This window comes from Clarias gariepinus, chromosome 23, assembly GCF_024256425.1.
Source record: "Clarias gariepinus isolate MV-2021 ecotype Netherlands chromosome 23, CGAR_prim_01v2, whole genome shotgun sequence".
NCBI lineage: Eukaryota > Metazoa > Chordata > Actinopteri > Siluriformes > Clariidae > Clarias > Clarias gariepinus.
The window spans coordinates 18,370,678-18,393,847 of NC_071122.1; the positions used below are offsets into that span (position 1 = coordinate 18,370,678).

General features: G+C 37.0%; 1 protein-coding gene across 1 annotated transcript; it reads right to left on the reverse strand.

The window, feature by feature from the left end:
• Window positions 1–13,025: 13,025 nt before the first annotated feature.
• zgc:113307 (uncharacterized protein LOC553753 homolog) lies at window positions 13,026–14,311 on the reverse strand. Its single transcript, XM_053483477.1, has 2 exons — window positions 14,202–14,311; window positions 13,026–13,735 (listed from the first exon to the last, which is right to left on the reverse strand). The coding sequence occupies exon 2, from the start codon at window positions 13,725–13,727 to the stop codon at window positions 13,026–13,028; it is 702 nt and encodes a 233-aa protein (XP_053339452.1). The 5' UTR covers window positions 13,728–13,735; window positions 14,202–14,311.
• Between the last annotated feature and the right edge of the window lie 8,859 nt (window positions 14,312–23,170).

The following is a 23,170-nucleotide window of genomic DNA, read 5'->3' on the forward strand; positions in this document are numbered from 1 at the left end:
GTAAGTTACTGTATTTTGATTTCAGTGCACTCATGGATAAGAGGTATTCATTGTTGTCTGCCATGCAAAAGGGTGGCACATTGGTTAGCAATGTTGCCTCCAGATTCCAGGTTTGATTCCTGACTCTGGGTCTGTGTGCATGGAGTTTGCATGTTCTCCCCATGCTAGGTGGGTTTCCTCCAGGTGCTCTGCTTTCCTCCCACAGTCCAAAGGCATGCAAATTAGGCTAATTGGCATTCCCAAATTGCCTGTAGTGTGTGAATGCATGTGTGAATCTTAACCAGAGGTCCTACCACAGTCATAAAATAGGAATAAATACAGTGGTCACCATTGGCCTCCACAGTCCGTAGTTGGACTACAGAGCTTTCCAGATGGATGGATGGCCATGCAAAAGGTCCAGGTCCAGCCAATGCCTTCAAACCCACCCATGGAGGTGGGAGGCCACCCTTAGTGCTGATCCCAAGCTCATATGAAAATGGAGAGTTGTGACTCCAAAGGCATCCAGCATAAACCTGTGCCAAACCAAAATGTGAGGATTTGATGCTCCACTGTAGTGACATCATCATCATTTTTAACTGCCATGCAAAAGAACAACAACAACAACAACTTAACTGCAATGTAAAAAAAAAAAAAAAAAACCATCAAATAAAACCTTCCACTGCATCAAACTACACTTTGAATTTCTCACTATTGTTTCAACACAGGACCAGTAGTTAATTAAGCAAATTATTTTATATCAAACTGATGCACAATTGTTGGGAAATATGACATTTGACTCCATAAATCATCATAAATGTATCTTGTAGTTCATATGCGCCAGGGCTTGAGAAATTCCTGGAGGAAAATCCCAAGCCATTCTCAACCATTGTTTAGTTTTAGTGTGTGCAATTATCTATCTTCTGCTGATCCAGTCATAATTTCCAGCTTGGTAGAAGCCATACATTTTTGCTTAATGTTGCTATATCCAAAGCTTTGTGATCACCAAAACAAAGGAGACATTGTTTTATAGTCTAGAACTAGATCTTTTTTATGTGGCAAGGGTGGGCCTGACTCTGAGTCTTGATGACAGTTCAACATGTTCCTCTGGGATATAACTAACCACTGCTGGCTGAATAAAAATGGAGACTAACAAAATAACAGGAAGTGTAAATTTGTTAGGCTTTCACCACTAGCTATGCTATGTCATGTATGTTCACCTGTGCATTTGTGCATTGTGTGTGATAGCTGTCAATTTTATGTAACACCGATTGTACGATGGACTTTCAAGTCCAAGACTTTTTTGCCATTTACAGAATAATTCAAGCAAAGTACGGTCATGAGACTTTTAGCCGCAATGAAACATTCACAATGCACAAGAAGCAAAAGTCCTAGGTTCAAACCCCATGATCGCCAAGTTGCCACTGTTGGGCCCTTGAGCAAGGCCCTTAACCCTCAGATGTATAATGAGATAAAAAATGTAAGTCGCTTTGGATAAGGGCGTCTGCCAAATACTGTAATGCAAATTTGAGGAAGATGGATCTCTCCATACACAAAATTATTCACAAGCAAAACTTGCACATTACAGGAACCCTACTGGGAGTTACTGCCACAGTCCTGACCTCACTCCAAGCCATTCCCACAAGTGTGTGATGTTTTTAGTATTTCAGACTTAAAGCAGGCAGTCTGATCATGTCTGTGGCGTACTAAAAAACCTTTCTACTTTGATGGTATCCAAGCATTAGTGAAACGTTGGGATAAATGCACGAGTGTAGCAGCAGATTATATAAAAAAATAAAGGCATTTTTCACTCTCATAACGGTGTTCTGTTATTCTACACAATGAAAAGTCTAGGTTTGACTTGAACGCCCCTTGTAAAAGCAGTGAATGTTCGCAATAAAGCTGTAATGCATGCGTCAAAACAAGTGTGCGTCTAATAAATCTAGTCTGGCAACTGTCAAGACCATAAACAAACAGTGCAAATCATTTTTTTTATAAACTTTCTGAACCAGTTAGTGCAATGAAACATTTACATATTCCATATCCCATATATCCCATATTCCCTAAACTTATTCTGGAGCTGCATCCCTATAATAAACATTGTCCTGATGGCATGGTGGTTCAGTGGTTAACACTGTTGCCGTGCACTACCAAGTTACCAGGGTTGCGGGGTTGAATCTTCCCTCTGTTCTGCATGCTTAAAATTTGTACATTTTGTCCATGTTGCAGTTTAATATTGAATGTGTGAGTGTGTGTGTGTGTGTGCACCCCATGTGGGGTGTCTCTTGCCTTGAGGATAGGCTCGAGGGTCCCTTTGACACTATACAGAATAAGCAACACAGAAAATGAACATATTATTGAAGCTCAGGCCTGCTACGAATTAATTTATGCCTGCAAAAATTAAATAATAAAAAAACTCAATGACATAGTGATATTAGCCATGAACAAGAGTCAGCATGATTTTTTTTTAAAACAGTCAGATCAGTTTTGTTGTTCTCTTGTAATTAATAATGGATTTATTCTGTCATTGACGTGTGACAGTAATAGAACGCAGGCTTCTAACTTGGCTTACGAGCACAAACAAACACAGCCATGCATGCACACATGCAATACTAACCTTGTCAAAAGAACTTGTTCATCACATAAAGTGGTCAGACAATGGAACACTTCTCTAAAATCTAAGCTTCCTCTCTCCTTTTATGCAAGGTTCTATTGAACAACTTAAACAACGATTATGCAGTTTATTAAAAATTTGTTCTCAGTGGTACAGTATGTGGCTCACATTAATTAATTCTGCTGTAGGGTAAACATAGAAGGAAAGCAAACATCCATGCATATGTATATTCCCCCTCCACCCCTACACACATTCATCTGTCTGCTTTACAGATGTTTGGACATGGCCATCTTCCACCATGGTGACAGGAGGGAAACAAAAGTAACTTGCTAGTTAACAAGTATCATGGAATCACCAGCTGATCTTGTTCTCAACCTGGCAATGGTACCATTAACAGCAGTGTTAAATTTGAAATTGAGTTGAGCATAATAATAATATGAATATGAACATTAAAAAAATAAATTTACAAATGACAATTTACAAATGACATTTATACATTGAAGCAACATTTGGAAGCAACAGGTCATTTTACAGTTTGGGCTAAATTCCATGTCTGTTTATGTTAAGTATCTATTCATCTCCTATATCACTTATCCTGTACAAGGTCGCAGGGGGCCTGGAGCATATCCCAGGAAACATGGGGAACAAGGCAGGACAACCCTGAACAGGAGGCTAATCCATCACTGGGCACACACACACACATACACACACACTCTCGCATAAACAACAGGCAATTTGGGAACACCAGTTAGTCTAATCTGAGTGTCTTTGGACTGTGAAAGGAAACTAAGCACGGGGAGATCATACAAACTCAATGATACCCATATTTATTCTAAATATATTTATTTTCAAAAATATTATTTTTTACCTAATAAAGGAAATCATGTTATAACGTCAACACACATTATGTGCATCCTGTGCTTCACTTAGGTTGAAAATAGTCATAATGGTGCCAAATTGATCATTTTTGCCATGTCTGCTTTCATGGATTTAAAACAGTTACAGACAACTATTTTTAAAAATTATTATTTCAAAATAATAATAATACTAAAAAAGTTAAAAATAAAAAAAAAAATTATTAGTTCCAATGCCAAGTGAGCAGCATCACTTGATCCCATTCTTCTCTGTGGCATACTGTACATTTTAAACACGCAGTGGTCAGTGCTCTCTCATATTTGAAAAATATTTTACCTATAATAGCTTATTGTCACTGAGTATATTAATGTATATAATGAACCACTATTTGCTCTCTATTGCTCTCTAACATTGTTTTATACTTATTTCTTACCCTAAATTACAGAATGACTCACTAACTAAGTCAATGAGCTGCACAGTTGTTTAATGGCCTCCTACAGATGATGCACAGGCTATTAAGAAGCCGTGGTAGGTGAATTAATGCAAAGTAGGTCTTTGAATCATCTGCAGCAGTTTAAACTTGCACATGTGCGCTGGTCTGGAAAAACCTTTCACATAGTGAAATTTGGACGATTTATTCTCTGTACCATTCTGAAAACTGCAGGATGTCAAGAGCTGAAATATATGGTTTCTTTGTTTCAACAAGAACTAGGGTAAGATTAACAAAAGGAACGGCTTTACAAATCTCCATTCTTGTCCTATTTTCACAATCTACTGTATATTCCTGAGGGCCATTATACATTCAGCAGACTTCCCATTTCTCATCTGACACCCAGCCTTTCTATCCTTGGACCTCTAATTTAAGAGTTTCCTCATCCTCATAACAATTATGGCCTTGAACATGATCATTTCCAAAAGCAGTGTAAAGATCTGTCATCCAAGTTGCTTTTGTTTTTGCCCCTAACAGCAAATTTAGACTTGTCAGACATCTAATCTTGTTTCTTCGCAGAACCCATAATAATAAAATAAAGAATAAAGAATTATCATAAATGATAGTTTTTGCTTACTTCACACTATCTGTAGTGAACATGGTGTTGATTACTCAGCATTGTAAAATCGAAGAGGAAAAAAAAATGCTAGAGTTTATTCCAGGGTGTCCAAGTTATATGGTGCAATAAACACTGTAAAGACTTGTGTCTGTCATGGAGGTCTGGTACATGCATCCAGACTGAGCTTCATTAAGTTCTGCTAACCAAGCACCTTCTCCACAGTGCAGATATGACAAAACGAACCACACAAACTTTTACAACATCCTCTGAGTTTTAAATGTATCTAAGTCGACAGAAAAAAATGTTGTAGTTTTATCTTATAGGTTGCATTTACATCCTATAATAGGTATAATACAATAATAGATTATGCAATTATAGCAAAAGTAAAATTTGCTATATTTGTAATACCAATTAAACACTCGTAGTTCCAGTTAAGAAAATGTTGACGGTTACTTATGACGGCAGAGACATTTCTGTGCTATAACAACCTTTGGGCAATACTGTACTACCTACCTCTTCTCAGAAACACTTTCCAAGCAGATTTCCTCTTCCTTATCATGATTTTACCATAAGAAGGCGGTATATTAATCTATTCTGTAGGCCTGCCTATTTACTGAAAATAAAATCAAATAAATACAAAATGACCTATTACTATCCCATAAATCATTACCAAAGACAATTGTCAGACAATGCTTAGCAACCCAACAGGCCAAGTGATGTATGCTGTTATGGCAGTGAGAGAAGGATTGAACAATTCCTTTACTGGACGCTTAACAGAGCAAGCCAAAACTTCTGTGCCAGGACCTCATAAATTTCTTTGACTAACCTTTTAAATGTTAAAAGCAGCGAAAGTAATATATTTGCCCAATTGTTACATCTATCATAAACATGCTTGCAGTACTTGTCTGTTATGTGAATGATGTAGTTGTCTCCAGAGTAAGATTTCCTGATTTTGACCTATGATGATGCAACGTGGAAGCAGAAAAAGTGCTACAGTAACTTTGGGGTGGATATTTACTGACAAGCTGTATTTCCATTACCTGTCTATACAGCCTGTATAACTGGTTTCCTCAGCTACTGCTAGGAAGCGAATATCCATGTATTCAGGCAGAATTATATTCTAACTTCCTTCCTCTATACAACATGCAACATTCCTTCCTTTCTACAACATGAAGCATCCGCAACTTCAGTCAACAAATAGCAAAACGGTCATTCATTTATTCACTTATTTGTTTTTTTTTTCATCCATTCATTAAAGTCCTTTTTCCTACTGGACATCTACTGGATTTTGGCGTAGCTAATACACCGTTCCCATTATGTTTTTACATTTGAGACAACACAGAGGAAATGCATATAGACACAGAAAGATTTAATTCATTATTCAGAGTAACCAGGCTGGTTTTCTACCTTTACACACCTTTTCAGTGCCTAAACTATTATAGGTCTGAGGCTGGTGCTGTCAATCAACTTCTGGGCCACATCCTGACTAATGGCAACCCATTCTTGCATAATGAATTTAGGAGTTTGTCTGAGTTTATGTTTTTTTTTTTTTTTTTTTTTTGTTCACCCACCTCTTGAGGGATGACCACAAGTTCTCAAAGGGATTAATGTTTGTTGAGTTTTTCGATGTTTTATACCGGAGCCCCTTAGTTATCACTTTTGCCTAATTGCAACAGTAATGTATCCTGATACCTTTAATGCATGGGGTTGTTTCTGGGCTTTGTCTAAGAACTGTTTGGCATTAAAACAGGGCCAGGGGTAGGTCAGTGGTTAAGGCATTGGGTTACGGTTCGGAAGATCCCAGGTTCAAACCCCACAACCACGAAGTTGCCACTGTTGGGCCCTTGAGCAAGGCCCTTAACCCCTCACCATGTATAATGAGATTTAAAAAAAAATGTAAGTCGCTTTGGATAAGAGCATCTGCTAAAAGTAAATGTAAAACAAAACATCTGAATTTGGGGTGTTTTCAGTATAGCATAGTAACATCTGACAACAAGATTCAAAAACACTGAAGCAGCAGTGTGAAATCGAATGTTTGTGTCATTCTCAAACTTTTGGCCATGGCTGTGTTAAATAACTGTTATTATTATGTTGATCCATAACCACACTATAATGATATTTACAACAGGTGAATGAAGTCATAATTATTATTCGTTAACATTTATTTCCCTCAAACAAGACATGAATGTGTCCCTTAGTTTATTTCATTTGATCCGATTAATTTCAATTTAATTACGTTATATTGCCGTAAAGCGTTATAGAAATATGTAAAAATAAATGTCAATATGATCATACATTAAAAAAATTCATAGGTCAATTTGTCTCTAAAGAACAAGTCAAAAATGATGGTGGCAAGGTTGTCAAGTTTACAAACTGTTCATTAAGACATGAAAGCAAAACTGTTCATGCAAATCTCAATCCAACAGTTAGAGCAAGTGTGGACAAAGTCTTTTTTTCTCATTACTCATTACTCATTAAATCAAGTCATTACTTACATCTCCTTTCACAGAATTTTTAAAAAAATTTATTTATACCATCAAGAATACTTTGCTGTAAATATTTAAATAGCAAACTCATGATTATACAGTAATATGAGTCATTACTTACGCCATAATATGTCCCATGACGTTACTGTTGTTTAGCATCCGCCCAAAATTAATGCATTTCTTTATCCTCCTGAAAAAAATCCCTGCTTGGACCACTGAATGATAAACATCGTTTCATGAAGGTAATAATCATGACAGCATTGCACAAACAAAAGAAATGGGTAGTGTTTCACAACACTCTCGAACACTCTGTACTAGGACCATTTCGTTTTCCATAATTTGTTACCAGTAAATGTGGTACTGTTGCAGGATCATGGTATTAGTTATAAGTATTTTGCTGAGAACAAACAGAGGTTGTAAACTATGGAAACCATGTTCCAGCTGTCCTTCCTCCTACCTTCCACACCTGCCTGAGACAACCTTAGAGCATTAGCCTGTTTATGCTTTGGTTCTTCCTGTTTCTTTGTGTTGAGCTATATTCAGTTATCATTTTGCAGTAAATCATTTCACCAGAAACTAGCAAGGAGAATACATTTGAAGGAACTTGTACTGATGATGAGAGATTCAAACCCCGCTGTTAAGTCTTCTCTATAACACAGAATTTCATGACTTTCGATTTGGTTAACGTCAAGGCTTCCTGATGGCTTCTCATGATGTGATATCCTGATCGTTCAGTACATTCAGGACGTCCGCTGACTTTATTTTATTGCCACATAAAATTGCTGAGCCTACATCTGAACAAGCAACCCCAGATTATAACACTGCCCCCGGAAGCTTTTTCAGGGTTTTACCCTTGTTTTTTTAAGTTCAATCTGGACTCGTCAGACTTACATGACTTTGTTCAATTGCTCCAAAGTCTAATCTTTATGCTCTCTAGCCAATTGAACTCCTTTTTCTGATTATGTCCATTAACAAGTGGTTTTCCTATGGCCACACACACCTCTTTAGTCCCAATCCTTTGAGTTCTTGTCACACTGTGTGTATGGAAATGCTCTTACTTTCACTATTAAATAGATAAACAGTGTTTAAGTAATCTCAGATCACAGCCATTCATCATTTTTTTTTTTTATCTTATCTTCCCTGAAGTTGACTGCTCAGCACTAACCTTTTATGTTTGTTGGGCAGTTATTAAATTTTTCAGCAATCTCATTTTTTCAGTTTTCTTTGGTTAATATCCTGTATGGCTTGTGATACAGGACAATGATTTGACAAGTAACATCTTTTTCATGACCATTGGATAAGTTGTCAGATATGGTTGTCTTAGACACGAGAATTTTGCATCTTATTAATTATTGCAGTAATTGTCCAAATTTTTCAAAGGCCCCTTAAATATTTTAATCAAAACATTGACTATTTTGGCCAGGCAGAATAATTCACTGATTGCTTGATAACTTGACAAAAAAACATATGAACTCATTAATGTTTTACCATAGAAATGTTAATAATATAAATGTTGTTATTTTTTTGTTACCTGCATGCCCTTTTAAACGTTGTGGCAATGCCTGTTTTTATGAACTCATCTTCTGTTGTGTAACGAATGAGAGCAGGACTGGAAAGAATGAACTCCCTTCCTGAAGAGTCTGTGCATGTTCATCTGTCAGGGTGATGCACTCAGGTCTGGGTTTAACTGGGAAAACATCCGGAATGTTCCAGTTGTGGCGGTCATTCAAAAATTGTCTCAGAGGAGATTCGAATGTCCTTAAGAAACATCTTCAGTTTCTGAAACCCAATCACTGTTTTTCTTCACACACACTTGACTTTATTGCACACCTTATCTTTAGTATTATTTGTGTGTTAATCTAATTTTTATGACTCATTCAGGGTTGCCAGGTATGGATGACAAAAACAGCTAAATATCAAATATGTATCTGTATCAGCTGTTTATGACCCTTTTCAATGATGTGGGCTGTCAATTTAGTAGTGTTTTTATGAAACCCAAGATTAATATTGTTTAATTTTGACAACATTTAAAAAATCCCTAATTATTAAAACATTAAAATGTATTTATTTTTAGATGCCACTAAATTATTTACCTTTATCTCTTATACAGTATGTTCTTTAAATAATTCTTTATTTTTCATATTTGGCTTTGAAATAGTAATATTAACCTAGTGTAAGCAAAACATTCAACCTACTGTACTGTATTATTAGCAGCAGCAGATCTACACAGTTTCATGGGAAAATAATGGTCCTGACAATAACACGGATGTCCAAAAAATCTACTTGACATAAAAGGAAAAAACTTAGAAACACTGCCTTACGCAACTCATCAAAGTAAAATGGTTGTGTGAGATTTTTTTTTACAAAGTTTTCACATTTAATGTTAAGTTATTATAAAGAAATGGTGAAGGAAGCGCTGGTTTCTTTGAGTGGTTTCTCAGCTGTTCTGTTTATGTTACTCTGGTGAAAGTGAGTCCAGGGACCTGCTCTTACTCCGTTTCTGGAATTGTGCTTTAGAAGCCAAAACAATGTCTCCATGGCACTAACCAAGAGGAAAGCGCTTGTCTCAGTGCCATGGAATGCTATTGAATCCATGGCTTATTAGAATGCTTCAATAGATGAGGAACGTGAAGTAAATTTTGTTATTCTGGAAGCACCAATGGATTAAATCAATGGTAGTGGATTGGAAGAAAAAGGCTAGTTATCATTATCGACCTGGATCTCCTTTATCATTGATTCATGTGTCCCAGAAATTTAACACCCCAGGATGCATGTATAAACACTTCAAACTTAGGAGCAAAACATAGCTCAAATGTCCTTTTATAATTAGATTAGAATAGATTCAATTCAGGTAGATATATTTTATATTTAATTATATTGTAGCTTGACAAACAAAACAGGTTATATCACATATACCTATGGTTATATATATATAACACTCAACAGCTGGGTGGCCACATGTTGGCGAGGATTATCAGGACAACAGCTTCAGTTTCTTTCTCCTAGGGAGTTTAAAGATTAAACTTTGTAGATATGAAAAAAGGTCATGCGGTCTGACGATTCCAGATTGATGATATTCCAGATCAATGGGAAGGGTCAAAAGGAATGAGCTTGAAGCAATGCATCAATTATGCATAAAGCCAACTGCAGAGTCTAAATATGAGGATACCAATAAATACTATGATTATGACATGGTCATAATATCTTGAGTTATGCTAAATCAATAAGTTTTTGAGTTTTAACTCACCAGTACATTGGGTTTACTCTAAATACCTTGCAACCCTGCACACCACTGCAATACTTTGGTCTGTTTGAAGACCAAAAGTTTAAAGTTAAAGAAGACCATAAGTTTGAAGACTTATTATACGATATTATGTATATCTAGGTGTGTATAATTTGGATCTATTTTCAGCCATATGGGGGAATAAGTTTGGCAATGTTAGTCATTACTTAGAAGTTTAGTACAAGGTTTGGTATGGTCACAGTTTGGGTTTTTAAAGTGAAGTGCTTTTAGTGACCCCTCTCCCTGTTCTGAATGCCTTATGTGCTGGTTTTACCCTGAAGACCTGGCAAGCCTGAGCACCACCATAATACGTTGGCTTTTTGACTTTGACAACTTGACAACTTGCACAAACTTAACGAACTAAGTATGTGTAATTTGGATCTGTTTAAAATTTTACATGATAAGGCTTGATGGAGAAAGCATGACACGACAGCTCCTTTTGGTTTTGCTTGTTGTGATTTAATTAGGTCAGAAACCTCACATTGCTTTTAACATCTCTGACAAAATAATGCAATACAGCAATTTTGTTGAATTTAAATATTTGAACAAGAAAAAGTCAAAGATAAAATATCTGTTTATGTATATGTTCTTTATTTATGAGGTAACTAAGCATATACAAAATAACAATAATTTCCTATTTTCCTACAGTACTTTTACTCCTACTTTTATTCCTACTTTCACTCCTAGTTTAAAAGCACCCTGTATACAGTTCAATATTTAAAAAAATAATAATATTTAAATGTTTATTGTACTATTTTGCAGCATCATGAAGTCTGCAAAAAAGAAATAGTATAAAATTTTTTGAAACAGGTCAGATATAAATATTGTGAAGGATTCTGAGACAGTACACCCAGTCAGAAGGCAGCTGATGATATTTTATCTTATTTCCATCCAGCCGCAATATCTTTATATGTGAATATGATGCTACGCCCACTGTCCTGCAGAGACTGCTGATGTTAAACACTGGAAATAGAGAACCAAATAAATCACACAGTTAGCAAACTTCTTATAAGGTATAATGGTTTCTAGCATTTAAACATTACAAATTTAGGTAAAAAAACAACAACAGTACATCAAATGTACCGATATTAAAAGTTTTATTAGAAGCTTTGCTATAAAATTTATTCAGTTCTTCCTAATGTTGTTTTCCATTTTGTGCGCTTAGAAAACTATATATATATATATATATATATATATATATATATATATATATATATATATATATATATAGTCATTTCCTAGCTGTCATCATCTGGACCACATGAAAATCTCCAAGTTACGTATACAGAAGCTCAATTCTCTATAGTGAAATAAATGGGTTACAGGTGTATTGGCATTACTACTCAATATGTTGAACATAAGGCTATGGTAAAGAGAACAGAACGAGCCATATTTCTGGAGCAATAGGTTTATTTTGGACACTGAAAAATTATGCCTGTTAAAGTGCGCAGACTCTCTGAGATATTCAATAGGTGTGTCCAAATAGTTACTGTATCAATGTTTGTTTTTTTTGACGATCGTACCCTTGCGTCATCTCTGCTGATGATCTTTGTGGAATATACAGTAAGTCGTTATTCTTTCATCCTGCCAATAGGAATATGTGGAACCAAATGTTTCCCCTTTCCACAGCGTCAGGTCAGAATGTTCTCTGTACTTTTCCTCTGTTCTGCTAATGCCTTTTTTTTTTTTTTTTTGGATTTTAATATTCAGCTTCAATAAGCAGCTATCCCGATACAAACCCAGGATTAATTGTTATCCTTAATAACTGTCCGATATCCATGGAAACATCAGAAGTATTGATGGTTTCATTAAATTGCTCAACTGTATTTAGGGTATAAACAGTAGGGTGTTTCTTTTTACTGTTCAAATTATATAAAGTTGTGATTGTTTTAATCAAACTCCGTATTCTTCTGAGAAAGGAGGAAGTAGTTGGAGAACAGAAAGTGCTTTTGGCAGTGTTAGAGTCTTTCTGGAGTATTCATGGATTATTCCAGATGTTTCCCTGTCCTCCTCACATCCCTCCTATTTCATTAGCTGACCCGTCCACATACCACCCACCCCCACCTCATATGTCTCAGACCAAAAATGTCTTTGCCTTCATAAATATCACATTTTCCATAAAATTCCTCATGGTCCCGGATAAATGTTGATGTCGTGCCACTGGAGATTACATCATGCATGTGACAGCATGCTTCTTCCCATTAATGCTTTCCAGAATGCAAACACTTCAGCTAGATTTAGACTGCACACAGCATTAGACTGGTAGGCAGTGTAGGACCTGGCAGGGGTAATACAGAATTACATTACATTATTTAGTGAACTGTTTAGCTAGCAATGTAGACTCAGGGCACCATGTGGGGAAACTTTGTATGGGGTGCCAACCAGTTGCAACCTACTCACACTCCTGATCATACACTACAGGCAATCTGGAAAAACCAAACAGCCTACAATGCATGTCTTTCCCAACTGTGGTGGGAAGCTGGAGAAGAGGAAACCCACAAAAACCCACTGGGAGAATATGCAAAAACTCCATGCATACGTACTGGAGGCACAATTCGAACCCTCAACCCAGAGGTGGAAGGTAACTGTGCTAACCATTAACCTTATTATTAGTATGAGTTATTTATTTAAATTTAAATAATAATAAGTGTATTTAAGTCTGTTTACTCCAGTGGGAATTACTAAAGTTGATACATTGAAAAGGCAGCTGTTCTTGTTCTCCACGGTCCATCTCTCCCTTCAGCTAACTATGATAAAGTGTATTAGAGTTTTCCATTAAGCTTGCTAAAAGTGCAGTTATAAATCAGTGCGATGAAATCCCTTTCACAATTTAAGGCCATACCTTTGAAGTCTGTTTCTCCGATTGTTTTCAGATGATTGCCTTGAAGCAGGAGCACTGTTAGATTCTGTAAGCCTTCAAATGCTCCAGGGCCAATTTTTTCAATTTGATTGTAAGCCAGTCTTAGTTGTTTGAGTCCACCAGGCAGCCCTGCTGGCACCTCGGTCAAATTGTTATGGTTCATGAAGAGGTTCACTAATTGGGTCAGATTGAACAGAGGCCTACCATAAAGTCTTTCACTGAGAAGCTGGTTTTGGTCCAAAATGAGCCAGCGTAATTTAGTGGTATTGGCAAAGGCTTTAGAGCTAAGGCCGGTGACCATGTTACCCTGAAGGAAAAGGTATTGTGTTCTGGAGGGAAGACTTTCAGGAAACCGCTCCAACTCTTTGTGGTCACAGTACAAAGCCGTGGGCCACTGAATTGCACAGTCACATTTCACTGAACAGTTTTGATTGCTCACCATCCGTGACCAGCTGGAATCGACTCGATTCCTGAGGGTGAAAACTGTAGGCTCCCCTAGAAAACGATCAATCTGCAGAGGGAAACCACCATAATCCGTGTCTACAGTCATGGCCTGCATTTGCCCACACACAGACAGTATTACAAAAATTGGCCTGATGTCCATGGGTTGGCCTGAATAAGACAAACAAAAACAGTCCATAATGACACACTGTGCTCCTGATATGGCTTATTATTAAAGGCTGCACAGGAAGCACCTTTAGAAGCATGCAAACCATGGGAAGCATCGTTGAATAGCAGCTTGTAAATATGCCATTTGGAAAATAGTGCTCGTGGTAGCTTACTCTTTTCTGCGTAGCTCATCAGCTTTTCCAGAGCAATGCAAACAAATATTTCCTTAATTCTAGTCAAGTCGAGTTTTAAAAGGAATCCCACTCATGTACCATTTTGCTTATAATCCTGAACAATAATTAGTTTTGTTTTGATTTTCAAAATATTAATCCTAAAGGATTGCAAACTGCTCTTCATTTTTCCTCTAACATTGCATAATCTTTTCCATTCCATTTCATACATGTGAGAAGCCGCCTAAGCACGATAAACAGATCATAACTTTATTCACATGTAGCAAGAATGTGCATACCTCTCGTTCCAGCTGACGGGTTTGAGTCTGCGGAGTCCCTGATACAGGTTTTTTTTTCTGGTTTCTTATTGCAGCAGTGTACAAAGAACAGTGCAAGGTGTTTGCGCAGAGTTTTTCCAGCCACAGAAGAATTCTTCAGTACTTCATGGCCAAAACCCCAGAGTCCTTCAGAATATCTATTCCATACCCCTCACCCTCCCACCCTCCTTCCGTTCGTCTGTTTGTAGCCTATGGTTGCAGTCTGGCTACTGAGCAGCATTTAAAAGAAATGAGGCTGGAAAGGGTAAAGAACCTTGCAGAAGAGAATACCACTGTTTCGTGTTAAAAATCTTTATTTTAAGGCATCGGGACAAGATAAGCACCTGTTTTGCAGATTTCTTTCAGAATGCAATTTAGGATTTTAATGGTTGCAAAGTTAACATTTTACGCAGCAATGCATGCTAATAATCAGGAATAATTCTGAGGTCAACAACAGATGGACATTAAACATGACTTCCAGAAATTTATATTTTTTTTTAAATATCATTTTATTTATCTTTTTTTTTTTAATAGACACCCTGCTTTAGCTAATGAGTGACATATGCAGCTGCCTTGGGCCCTGCAGCTGCCAGGGAGCTCCTAATAAATGTTGGACATGAGGCCAATAATTTTATGTTAGCAATAAAATTTCAAACAGTTTTAGAAAACAATTGTTTTGGTTAATGTGTTTCATCATGGCAGTGGCCTAAAGAAAGCAGAACAGCCAAAAGAGACAGGAAGAAAAGATAACATTTTGTATTTTTTTTTTTGTATTTTCTGTTACATAACTTTTTTTTTATTAGTATAACAGTATTGCAGGTTTCTTTTTGTTAATACTATACGCACTACACATCACTAAGTTAAAGCTACAGTACCATGGTAAAACGTCTAATTAAGTTGTACAATAGTAAATGATTTTGGTTTGTATTGTTGAGGTACCACAAGAACAATGCTGTTGTTTATCCTCCCACCATATCAACCCTTGGGAAAGTTGCTGTGACAAAAGTAGTAATTCGGGGCAATTTTGGTAAGGATCTTTATTCACATCTTGCTCAAATTGTTTAGTAGCCCAAAAAAGGCAAGGAAATTGAGACACACACACACACACACACACACACACACACACACACACACACACACACAACTATTGAATAGAAAAGTCTTTCTTTCTTAATGTAAGTGCGAATCAGCAATACACACTGTACAAGGGAAATGCATTCAAAACCCCACTTTCTCAGTAAAACTTAAATCTCACTGTTCTATTTCTATTGTATTCCTGGGAGAAACATAATGCAAGGACTGGGACTCTGCAAATGCTGGCATTTGCCAAAACCATGACTGGAGCCAAATGGAATGGAGAGAGAAAGTCTGTGTGTGTACTGCTTCCTCTCACACACCCATACAGAGTAGTTTTACTCATAGTTACAGCTGGAGTGGACCTGGGGAGCCAAACAGACCCTTTATGTGTATGTGTGCATGTGTGATTGGCTTAGCTGTATAATCCTCCTTAGTGAGAAAAAGAATGAAGTAGAGCGTTAGACATAAACGTCCAAAGTTATCAGAGTTCCCCCTGTCCATATTTATTTAAAATAAAATGAGGGCTGTACTGAAAATAATGCACAAGTGGGCATAACTTTTTTAATTTACTGACATACAGTAGGTTGATTGAATTGTACATGTTAGTTGAGGTGGATTTTTAAAGAAGATTCAAGAGTTGCTGGCAATGATGGAGCAAATGCATCACTTGTAATGGAGACTATGTTGAGTAGTACCTTTGTATAGATCTTTTGCATTACTTTTAGTATAACCCTTGTAAATACAATAAGGCCTTGTTTTTGGCCTTATGGTTCACTTCTGACGTGATGATGTAATGCACCTATTCATCTCATATCCGACAGACTCTCATCATTCAAGATTAATTTTATTCTTTTTTTTTTAATTGCACTCATTATTATACTTAATTTCTTCTGACATAAATCCAGAAATCCAATATGTAGAAATTCAACATTCATAAAGAGCTGAATCAAGTTTCAGTTATGTAGTCAAAATGGAAAAGTTGAGTTACTATGAAGGTTCTTGTCTGTAGTCCAAAACAGCTTTTAGACTTTCCCTCCAAAGTAACTATTTATTCACTGTGGTTTTGTATTGGTCTAAAATGGCTTATATTAGGTCATAATTAGGAATACATGAAGCTAGATGACAAAACTGTACAGACTGTAGGAATCTCCTTTCAGAAGATTGTGCCTACACTACACTTGAATGCAAATCTTAAATTTGACTGGACAGAATCCTTAAATACTTAAATAGTAAAACTTATGACAAATTCTCAGGTGACTGTTTAATGTGAAGGCTTGGGACTACATGCAGTGGATGGGTTGGGTAGGTTTAAAGGTCCTCACTAAAGACACAACAGTGGTGACCCGGCCGTGGCGGGGCTTGAACCTGAACCTACAATTTGCAACTCATAACCACTTATTTTACAGGTTCATGGATGTAGGTCCTCCCAGGGTACTTAGGGCACCAGGAGGGGTACACCCTTGATGGGATACTAACCCACTGTAGGACACAAGTGTAGACAGTCATATCAGGCAATTGTTTTTGTCATTTCAACCATATACAGATCAGTACACAGTGAAACAAAACAACGTTTCTCCAGAATAAAGTGCTACATACAGAAAACATATTTACCACATAAATTAACAAGACGTCAGTAGCAAACTAAGACACCTAATTAGCTGACTAGATGAGACAAAACAAATGAACACTATAAATTTACAAAAAAAAAAAAAAAAAACTAAGTAGCTAAGTACCAAGACAACAAGACAACAAAAAATCTGCGTGCAAATGTGCAACTAAGACAATTTTATCCAAAGCATCTTAAAAATGTGACAGGATATTAATATGAGGACAGTGGTAGACTGGCAGTAATTTCTTTTAAACTCATAGCCGTCCAATCAGTATCTTAACCTTAACCACCAATCAGCCATTTTTTGTATGAAAAGGCATGCCAAGACCTTAAAAAAATTTATATAGCAATCAGACTACATTCTACTATACAGTTCCATGGTTAAAAGTGGAAGCAGCAAAGGCTTTCTGGAGGAGCACATACTGTATGTAGTTAAAAGCAATGAGTAGTAGATTACTTATCTCAAAAAAATGGAATTCCATTTCAGGGGCTAGACCCATTTTTATGTCAAGGTGAGGTCTACTAACCAGTGCCCCAACCTCTGTTTAGACAAGGTGCGGTAGCCCCATGTGGCTTTACTTTGTTGCATATAAACAAATAGTATAAGAATCGGATGGTCGTAATATGGTCCAAATAATGCTGAATGGAAGGTACCACATGCGTTATTCCAAAGACCTTTAAACAAAGCAGTCTTTATGCAAAAAAAGTTTGGATTGTACGGTTGGATGAATGGGATCAAGAAAACCACTTGGGTTATGGACTGGTGTGTCCCCATATTCATAAGACCGCTGTGATTGTGACCTGCCCACAACCCAAGTATACACTAAAATTGAAGTCAGACAGGTTCTAGAGTTGAGCAGATGTTACCATAGAGTTGTTTCGTAATTATTTGGGCCCTGCCAATCTTTTGATCAATCTCGTCCAGTGGCCAAAGCATTGGCCTTTGATATTTTCTTCCCTTTGCTAAAAAATTATATTTCAGGGAGAGGGCTTGGGATCATACTGTCTCAGGTGTTGAAATTCCTTCTTGCAATAATCAAAGTTGAAAAAGCGTTTCTGGCCACAGTTGGTAAACCTAAAATAACTATTTCCTTTTTTCACATGCTGTTTGGACCATGATCCACTTCAATCACTCCACTGCAAAGTGAATGTCAGCATGCAGATGCTTGATATTTGGAATTACAGTCTTCTACAGTTTACAGTGGTGCACAGCTGTTATTTACTGGTATTCCGTCTTGTTAGTGGGTTGACAGTTGCAGGCTGGGTGGCTCCTTGTAGTAGGGGAAGAAATTTACATTGTGTTTGCTCTGCGTGGGAGATGCTATTGTACAACGGAGGGGACGATGAATTTGAAAAAACTTTTAAAGCTTTGGAACAGACAACCTTCATTAGCGTCTGCACCAGTATTTTTGGGTAAATATGTCATACAGATCCACTGATGTCAACCAGTTCTTTAGTGGATGGGGGAATATTCTATAGGACCCATCCCATGTGGTTAATGGGAGCACTCAGACACCTACCAAGAGTCTGAAGGCATGATTGTTCTTGTGAGTGTGGGACAATTGTGATTGTTTGAACACGGAACAGGAATGTGGTGACTTAAATGTACCATGAGAACCTTCAGATAAGCTGTGGTGGCTTTGTGATTTGGAAACCTGTGCAATCCTATTTAGGGCCTCTTTGGAGTCAGACCCAGCACTCAAGGCACATTTTGTGGGGTTGTGGTAATCAATTACTCAGATAGAGAAAATCTGATTCATCTTGTAAAATTGGGGATCTTTGTTTTTTACCTTGTCTGGACACATGATTAAAAAAAAAGTCATGAAAGTATTACGTTTTGTCTGAGGCAAAGTGGTTGTGAAAAGGTAGCACATGCCATTCCTCTCAGAGCACAGCAGTCTGGCAGTCTAATTCATTTTCCATGAAAACAGGAGGAAATGAACCATGCAGTGTTTTTGGAGACTCTTTCTCTATGAACATTGTATGGGAGGTAATGTGACTAGGAAGGGAATACATGCCTTTGTTTATTTATTGATTTGTATTTAGTTGCCATCATGTGCATTTGAAATTTTCAATTTATCTCAATACTGTGTAATCAGACATGCTTTTTTTATTTTAATAACATTAGACTAGGCAGGAACTTCTGAGTGAAAAAAATTATTATGAAAATCTTAGCTCAACTGTATAAACAGCAGTTCTTGGAATAAAACTGACACAAAATGTGTTGTGCTGATGAACAACATGTGGAAGAATAAGCCACAGCTGATTAAGCTTGCAAAAATGAAACCCAGGGTACTGCAGCACCCCTCTGCAGCCATGTCCTCCTAATTTTTCACTACTCATTCACATCACATCAACTTCCCCAAAAATGACAACATCCTGTATGAATGAAAAAAAAAAAAACATTCCTGTCCTATAAACATAAATATAAAATTCTGCATGCACATTGCAGTATGCATATGCATCGTGAAACAGCACTTCCTGTTTGTTGGATACATGCAGGTTAGTTGAGTGTTTCATTTTCCTCTGTCTGGCTGTGATGGAGCACTGTGTGGAAGGTTTGTGGTCGGCCCTGTGTGTAGAGCCAAGCCACACACAGGCTGGTTGAAAGTGGTAGGTGTTACTCCGTGCTTCGCAGACATGGGGTTTTGACTCATCTTGCTCATGTCTACCCTTCAATACATGAGCATAGGAGCATTTAGTCATATAACGAAAAATGTGGCAACCAGGTTTGAAAGAAAACGCACTCATTCAGATTTCTTATTTATTCTCTTGATTAAAGTATGAGTCTGAAGTACAGTTTAACTCATTAATCCACCCATTGGGAAAATCCGATTTACGTTCATGTTAGTTTCATGCACATGTTTTTTGAAATATGCATTGTAGGTACTTAAAAAAATCTATATTGTTAATACCAGTGCAATCTTGTTGTTTAATTATGGTTCATAATTTCCTGTACAAAAACAAAACAAACAAAAACACCATGCACCCTTTTCATGGACACCTTCAAATAATGTAGGCCACTGCAGGAATATTTCCAGTGAGATCATGTTCTGCAGGAGAGAGAAACACACAAAGCTGTTCCTTGTGACTTATTTTCATGACTCTCCCATATGTGAGGACCAGAGGGCGCCATATACAGTACCTCAAACCACACACACCCAGCTTTAAGGCTTATTAAACTAAATTTCATTGTATACTGTATGCATTTGATTATCAACTGTATTACAGTGGATTTTCCAGCCATTTCCATGCTCACATGTTTCTAACCTATTGTTTGCTTTTTTATGTTTTATGGGAAAAGAATGAAGTGATTTTGATGGGATCTTAATGAATACCATATGGGCAGAAAGGAAGTGTATAGCCAGTTAGGATGGGAATGCATATGCTTGATTGAACAGGGAAACTCAGGGTTGGTTAAAAACAGCTGTGAGAGTTTTGAGGAAATACCTTGCTCAATTTTACCATATTTATAAATCATTTACTGCTTAGCGAACCTTGTATCTGCTGGAAATAGCGCTTTGTTGGTTTGGGTAAATGGTGTTAAACATATGGTTAAATAAAGCATTTCGGTAAAGGCGTACAGCTTTTAAAGTTACGCTTGCAAGTCAAGCACAATGTGCAATAAACTGCTGTTTTCTTTTTGTATCCTGTTTATCCCCAAGTGTTTGTGAATGTAACCCTGGGTGAGTCACTGAAATACTTGAAACTAAATATGAACATGTAAATCTGTGGGCTATTTATACGCTTTTCATTAATGAATTAAGAAAAAACCTACACTGATTCAAAATGTGTCTATCGCTTTATTATTTCAATACTAAAAAGGATTTTTGAAAGTTTTTTGTTTTTTGTATGAGCCTACATGGCATGACATCTGAAAGTTATGGCCATGTGTTTTGTGTTGGGACTAGTATGGGGTCAAAGGTACAAATTGCAGCTATGCAGTAAGTTTGGGAGCAGCTCTCACTGGCCTTTGAAATAGTCCCAAAGTAAAGTACCCTTTATTAATCTGGTTTAAGACTCAGCATTATATTTTGCTTTGCTGTATAATCCTCAATGGAAATTGAAGTCTCAATAAATCAAACCTGTTATGTTGAAATGCATTGTAGGCAACTGGCACATAGACCTTTTTCCATTTTATAGCAACATGGTTTGTGAAAATGTTTTTTTAATTTTTATTTATTTTTTTAAACCAACCATCACAATTCTCTTTGTCTCTGTGTGTTTATGAGAATTTTAACAATTCTCTGTAAGTACTTTCATTACTGTATATAATAAATGGGGCACAAGAGCACGACCTGTCCTGATGAATCACTTCAACTATGTAAACACCACTCAAATCTGTGGGACAATGTGTTAAATAATTATCATGCAGTTCTGGTAGAGCCTCATACGTCATTATGTCATACCTTGCTGGCTGTGAATTTCAGGTTGTGAAAGTCCTCTGACGCTATTTGCTTTCCGGGAGATGACGTCTAGTAGTTGCACACTTTTCCTTACCTTAATTATAATTAAAGCCTGGGTTTCCCCACTACAAAGCAATGTTTTTTTCTTTTATCAAGGATAATTTTACTTCATTTGTTTTTAAAATCATTATTTGATTTTCAGTATTTGGTTTAATGTGGTTAGAGTCAATTTGACGTGTATACTAGGAATGTACCAATCACCCACGCACACACACACACACACACACACACACACACACACACACACACACACACACACAGACACACACACTCATTTACATGTAGGCAATTTACAGTACTGACATTTGTTTATTAGAAAATGGTAGAGAATTGGATATCCTGGAAGAAATTCACGCAGACATAATAAAATATGAAACTCTGGACTAATAAAAAAACAAGTTTTGCAACAGAGTGAGATGAGTGCACTACACCACCATGCTGTCAATTTCATTATTATATATATGTGTGTGTGTGTGTAGTGTAGTGTGTGTATAGTGTATGTACTCATAATATGTATATGATGTCGACGCACCCTTTGCACCTACAGTATAACAGCTTCAACTTTTCTGGCAAGACTTTAGGACTGTGTTTATGGAAAAAAATATTCTTTTTTTTTTGTCAGGTCATCCATACTTATCCATGTGATTATGCACCTTGCTTGGTGCACTGGTGTGCAGTCATGTTGGAACTTATTTGGGTTTGTTTTCCAGTCATTGGTCGCAAGCCCCTTACTTCCAGTGAAAGTAACCCTTACTGCTTCAGCATACCAAGACATTGGAGAATTTTATGTGGAAACAGTGGGGATAAGCCCTGTGCTTTAAGAAATGAAATGACAATAATAGCATATAGGCTCAAGCATGCTATTCATAGGAATGGTAAATGCTTCTTTAGTAAATGTCACTGTGATACATGTATTACTATCACACATGGTAAATCCACTCATTCTCAAAGCTTGCACCTGGAGAGAGTTTATAGACCAAAGGCACAGAGAAGCATGAGTATTAAGTGTTTCCTGATGCTGGGATTAACTCCATATGGGAATGCCACTCCAGTGCCTTCATGAAGAGGCCACTAAAATGGGGAAGCCAGAGGATGAATTTTGACATTGTTTTGTAAATCATGTTTTGTTGGCAACCCCTATTAGTTGTCTTATGCATAAATTACATAAATATGGCCAATACATTCAAAGTTTACTATTTTGATACTCAGAGAAAGCTGTGGGTGTGTTAACCATTGGACATGCTCTAACTCATTATCTATGCTACTTATCCTATGCAGGGTCTTGGGAGGCCTGTCCTGGGTCTTTTGTGTCCTACTGTCACACACTCACTTACACAGTACAGGAATTTTGGAAATGGCAATTAGCCTTTTTTGCACCCACCGAGCACAAGGAGAACATGCAAGCTCCATGCACACACCTGAGGGTGGGATTTGAACACTTGCACATCCAGGGGTGAGTCGATAGTGAGCCTCCCTGATTTCAGAACCATCTGATGTGTAATACAAATACACAACAAATGGGATGCAAGTTTACAAAACAGATAGCTAACAGTTGATAATAGACTCCAGACTAATGGGTGCCACTGAGTACTGTACCACAACACAATGCTCATTAAACCAGTTAATGCTTAAAATACATTTAAGAGCTTAATAAGACATTAAAAACACTGAGAGCTTAATAATGAATTAGATTGATTTAATTATATGTGTAGGAGTTGTGATTAGAACAGGTTGAGAAATGCTATAAATTCATTATAGTCTGTCAATGAAATTTAATTCAATTCAATTTTATTTGTTTA